At 44.6% G+C, this 6,000-nt stretch overlaps 1 protein-coding gene across 1 annotated transcript in view; it reads right to left on the reverse strand.

The window, feature by feature from the left end:
* The window catches only part of DNAH3 (dynein axonemal heavy chain 3), a 223,910-nt gene that overhangs the window by 210,015 nt on the left and 7,895 nt on the right, over positions 1 to 6,000 (reverse strand). The window contains exon 2 of the mRNA XM_058440807.1: positions 166 to 270. Coding sequence (XP_058296790.1) covers positions 166 to 270 — 105 coding nt within the window. The remainder of the gene's footprint in view (positions 1 to 165; positions 271 to 6,000) is intronic.

Consider the following 6,000-nt stretch of genomic DNA (forward strand, 5'->3'; position numbering starts at 1 on the left):
CTGCAGCTTCTTCTGGGGGCAAAAGTGACCAAAGCTACTAATCCTACTTGTCAGCTCTGTTTGACTCCCCACCCTCAATGAGTACCTGCCAAATACGGAGAGAAGTGGGGGATGCACTTCACCTCCTCACCCTCAACAGAAGAGCTGGCAGCCAGGTGTGCATACCTGATAGAGTCCAGACGGTTCCTCATTAGCAGAAGCAGGCAGAGGGGGCAGCTCTGGCTGCCCCTGGGAGTGGCTCATGTGATGTATGGAGTCACTTTTGGCAATCTGTGGGACATGGGAACAAAGTTACCCTTCAGAAATTAGGGAAGATTTGCAAGCCTCTGAGTTGGTTAGGACTAAAGAGGTCCCCAGGAAAGGTTTTAGGTCCAGAGTTCTGGACCTAAAACAAAACACCTGTCTCACTCTCATCCGTTATGTATGTTTCATTTATTTAAAAATTGACAGATAAGGGCCGGGTGCGGTAGCTCACACTGGTAATCCCACCAGTTTGGGAGGCCAGGGAGGGTGGATCACCTGATATCAGGAGTTCAAGACCAGCCTGACCAATATGGTGAAACCCTGTCTCTACTAAAAATACAAAAATTAGCCAGGCATGTTGGCGTGTGCCTGTAGTCTCAGCTACTTGGGAGGCTGAGACAGGAGAATTGCTTGAACCTGGGAGGCAGAGGTTGCAGTGAGCTGAGATTGCACTCTGAGATGTACTGAAGTGTATATACATTATAGAGTGACTAAATCTAATTAACATATGCATTACCTTGTATGGTTATTATCTTTGCAGTGAGAATACATCCACTACCATAGCATTGTTCAAGAATACAATATATTGTTAATTAGTCATCATGCTGTACGACAGATCTCTTGAACTTATTCCTTCCATCTAACTGAAATTTTATATCCTGTGACCATCTCCCCAACCCTTCCACCACTCCTGTTTCTTTTTTTTTTTTTTTTTTTTTGAGATGGAGTCTTGCTCTGTCACCCAGGCTGGAGTGCAGTGGTGCTATCTCGGCTCAATGCAACCTCCGCCTCTGAGGGTCAAGCGATTCTCCTCCCTCAGCCTCCCAAGTAGCTGGGATTACAGGTGACTGCCACCACGCCCAGCTAATTTTATATTTTTAGTAGAGATGGGGTTTCACCATGTTGGCCAGGCTGGTCTTGAACTCCTGACCTCAAGTGATCTGCCCTCCTCAGCCTCCCAAAGTTCTGGGATTACAGGCATAGCCACCACACCCAGCCCCTGCTTCATTTTTTAATCATTCAGCGTCTCCTCCTCAGATTCCCTTCTATGAGCAAATTTGGATATTTTTCCCCCGTGGAAGAGCCCAAATTCTGAGAACATCCCCAGTACCCTACCCTCAGGTATGATGAAAGGAGGTGACTTTAAAAGAATTGACTCTTGCATTTTTTTCTTCTTTTTTTCTTTTTTTTTTTTTTTTTGAGACAGAGTCTCACTCTGTCACCCAGGCTAGAGTGCAATGGTATGATCTTAGCTCACTGCAACCTCTGCTTCCCAGGTTCAAGCAATCCTCCTGCCTCAGCCTCCCAAGAAGCTGGATCGGTGCCCACCACCATGCCTCGCTAATTTTCATATTTTTAGTAGAGACGGGGTTTCACCACATTGGTCAGGCTGGTCTCAAACTCCTGACCTCAGGTGATCTACCTGCTTCAACCTCCCAAAGTGTTGGGATTACAGGCGTGAGCCACTCCACCAGGTGGACTCTTGCATTTTCACACGTGCAAAATTCCAAAGAGAAATTCATTCAGGCAGTGGCACTGAATTTTCTGTGTATTTAACACACACATAAGCAACTCTTTATGCTTCCTGGGAAAAGGAAAAGTGTTATTTCAACAATGTGGATGTTGAGTCCCCCATTCCAACCAATGAGTGCATACTGTGGAGTGAGCCTCAGGTAAGGGTAAACTTGTGGCTCCCACAGTTACTCTCAGATCCCAAGTGCCCCTCCACCTCTCCTGAGCAGAGAAGAAAGCGACTGCATTATTGAATGAGATCACATGTGGTTTTGTCTTAAGACTTAGCCCCTATATGAAAAACAACCATTCACCTGGGGCTAGTGATGGAGAAACTGCAATTTGTTCCAGCGCTGGAAGAAAAACTGTTGGCCTGGACTTATTGAGAGGTGCTGCCGTTCAGCACTTTAAAGGTGATTTTAGGGATTTTCAAGGGCAATTTTGGCTTTCTGTGATTTTCACCTTAGGCATTGACTTTGGACTTAACTTCTAGATAAGATGAGCCAACATTGTATCAATGTGATTTATTTGGGTGTGCAAATTATGATATGCAAGATCATTGATGAGGGTGGGATGGGGCAGGGGCATATGACTCAATATTAGCTGTCCCTCTGCCCCCAACCCCTTACAGATGACTCAAATTAACCATCATTATCTCTCCCGGAGCACCTACCTCATTAAATAACAACAGAAAAATAACAACCGCAGCAATAATATCTACCATTATTCCAAACTATTATGTGCCAGGTACTGTACAACCTCATGAGATTTTTTTTAATATCCGCATTCTAGCTGAAGAAAATGAGGCTGAGAAGATAGGTAACACATCCTGGCCATGTAATTGGCCAGCTTGCCTTCTAAGTGACTTTTTTATTTATTATTATTATTATTATTTTTTGAGACCAAGTTTTCACGCTGTCGCCCAGGCTGGAGTGCAGTGACACAATCTCGGCTCACTGCAACTGCAACCTCCACTCCCTAGGTTCGAGCGATTCTCCTGCCTCAGCTTCCTTACTGCATTATGCAAATTGACAGATACGCTGTTCTTGGGATAATGAAGAAAGCAAACCGTGAGCATTTTGCAGAATACAATGGAAAGAGGGAGAACCTCTGTAGAAACAAATTAAATTGAGCTATGTCATAGGCTCGGACTAAAACAAATACACAAATAGTCATAAGTACGCTGACAGCAGAAAGCATTCCAGTCTGTGGATCAGGAACACATGGGGCACACACAACATGAGCAGATCTAGGCATCAATTGCAGAATGGGGCAAAAAGAGTTTTCTTGGTAATAAATGGCTAAGAATCCTCTGTGGCACCTTCAAGAGGAGATGGAGACTCTCATAAGAACTAGCTGGTTGTGCAAAATTGTTTGTTAAAAATATGAATGCTTGGCCAGCTGTGGTAGCTAATGTCTATAATCCCAGCACTTTGGGAGGCCAAGGCGGGTGGATCACTTGAGGCCAGGAGTTCAAGACCAGCCTGGCCAACGTGGAGAAACCCCGTCTCTACTAAAAATACAAAAATTAGCCAGGCGGTGGCGCACACCTGTAGTTCCAGCTACTCAGGAGACTGAGGCAGGAGAATCGCTTGAACCCAGAAAGCAGAAGCTTCAGTGAGTGAAGATCACGCCACTGCACGCCAGCCTGGATAATAGAGAGAGACTGTCTCAAAAAAAAAAAAAAAAAATTAATGCTTAAATCTTCTCTTTGGTAAATTCAAGGAGCTTTCACTTCAGAGCATATTGGCTTAGTTATTATCTACAAATCCACTTTAGTTTTATAAAGTTTCTATTTAAAATGCTCCTCTGGGCACTTTGCTATATGGCAACCTGGTGATTCAACACAGATACAACAGAGATTCTGGAACCTAGATTGGGTAGAACTGTCACTTTGGGCAGCTTATTGCTGATTACACATGTTGTATGCATGTTCTTCATGGAGGCCATTCCCAAATGCTCGTCTGAGGACGTGCAACACCAGAATCACTCTGGTCTTAGATAAAAATATAGATTCCAGGGCCCCACTCCAAATCTTCTGGATCAGAATCTAGGAGTGGGGGACCAAGACTCTATGTTTTTAAGATGCTCCCCGGAATATTCTAATGTTCAGCCACAGTCGAAAGCTGATGGTTGGAATATATGGTCTAATGAGCTTGGAAGGGAAGGAAAAGGAAGAACGGGTATCTATTCCTGAATTTTTCACAGCAAAACTTGAAGATTTCCAAAAGTCTAATTCAGCAAAAATGATATTTCAAAGGAGACAACAAAAAAATGTGATGAATACACTTGTTCAGTCAAGGGCATCTAACATGCCAGTTGGCCCTCTTCCCACATATTTCCAACACATTAAAAATACAAGTAAATTGGCCAGACATGGTGGCTCACACCTGTAATCCCAGCACTTTGGGAGGCTGAGGCAGGCGGATCACCTGAGGTTGGGAGTTCGAGACCAGCCTGACCAACATGGAGAAACCCTGTCTCCACTAAAAATACAAAATTAGCCAGGTGTGGTGGCGCATGACTGTAATCCCAGCTACTCGGGAGGCTGAGGCAGGAGAATCACTTGAACCCGGGAGGCGGAGGTTGCAGTGAGCCGAGATCGCGCCATTGCACTCCAGCCTGGGCAGCAAAGAGTGAAACTCTGTCTCAAAAAAAAAAAAAAAAAAACAGGTAAAACAAGAAACGTCTTAAAATTCACACCTACCTTCTGAGATGAGCAATCCATGTCACCCATGGTGTCCACTCTAATTGTAGCTATTTTTTAAAAGTGAATAAAGAGCTTTCAGCTTCTCCAGGGATGTGCCTCTCCTATCCAGTTGGTCTGAAATTCACACTTCCTTATAGCATAATGGGGATGACACCAACAATGGAACTTTCCAGATGTTCTGAAATCTCTGTTCATGAGGTTGCCTCTCTGAGGTCATAGACTTTGGCCCGCTGAGGAGTTCCCTGGTAGAAGAGGAGAGAAAGGGAAGCTAGAGATAAGGGGACAGCACTGGGTTTCTGGTGCGCTTTTGGCTCTGGTTCCTACTCCCCCAGCGGTGGCCACGCTTCCTTTCCCTCGAGTGCTTCTCTCTTGGAAATTTTCCAGAAACACATTGAGTTCACTGCAGAAAAAAGACTGAAGCAGAGTTACACATTAATACAGAGAAGAGGGAGACTCACCCCTCCAAACAACATCCTGGCAGCCCGAACTGTTCTCCCTCCTCCTCCCTGGACTCTTAACACTGGCAGTGCTTGTATGCAGGCACTGGGCACAGTAACCAAGTCTTGGCGTCTGTTGCTAAGGGAAGGAGGGGCCTCTGCGGTGCCTACATACAAGACTGGGCATGACCTAGCTCTGTGAGCTGGTGTCTCCCTTTGCTGGAGGCCCAGGTGGGCAGTAGGAAGTGTTGGTGACAGAAGAGAACATGAGAGGGTGTTTAGCAATGTTCCAGGAATAACAGAGGCAACAGCAATAAAAGACCTTTGGAGACGTCGAAAAGCACAGAGTATGGTGGTTAAGTTCTTGGGATCTACAGTTGGAGAGGTCATACTTCAGATCCTACTCTTCTCATTAATTAGCTGTGTGGCTTGGCAAGTTGCTTAATCTCTCCAAGTGTCCTTTCTGTCTGTAAAATGACAATAATGTGAGTCCCTACTTCATAGGGTTGCTTTGAAGGGTTAACGGGATAACATGTACAGAGCGATTTGCATATAGTAGAAGGATAACTGATATTTTCCCAGTTTTTCCCCATTTTTTTCTTTTATTATTATTATTATTTTTTTGCACACAAAACAAACATTTTCTAAAAGTACATACAAACAAAAAGATGCATATCAAACATATTAGGAAGGTTGCACATGGGAAGACGGGGAATAGAAATGGGGGGTGGGAATTAAAGAAAATAAATGAGAGAGGGACTTTGTATGATCAATGATAATAACTCAATCCTCTATTTGACAAAGAAGAAGGAGAAGGAAGAGGAAGAAAAAGAAAGTGGGATAAAGGATCAGAAAGGGAGGAAAATAGAAAAAATTAGAGTATGACTCCAGGGTAGACCTGTTTTGTTGTCGCTTGGTTGGTTGGTTGGTTTGTCAGTTGTATTTTTCATATGTTTCGCCATGTTGGCCAGGCTGGTCTCAAACTCCTAGCCTCAAGTGATCAACCCGCCTCGGCCTTCCAGAGTACTGGGACTACAGGCGTGAGCCACCACGTCCAGCCCCCACATTGCTTCTGGCCTCTGTGGTAGACCTCCCAGA

The sequence above is a fragment of the Hylobates moloch genome, unplaced genomic scaffold (assembly GCF_009828535.3).
Source record: "Hylobates moloch isolate HMO894 unplaced genomic scaffold, HMol_V3 SCAFFOLD_6, whole genome shotgun sequence".
Classification (NCBI taxonomy): Eukaryota; Metazoa; Chordata; class Mammalia; order Primates; family Hylobatidae; genus Hylobates; species Hylobates moloch.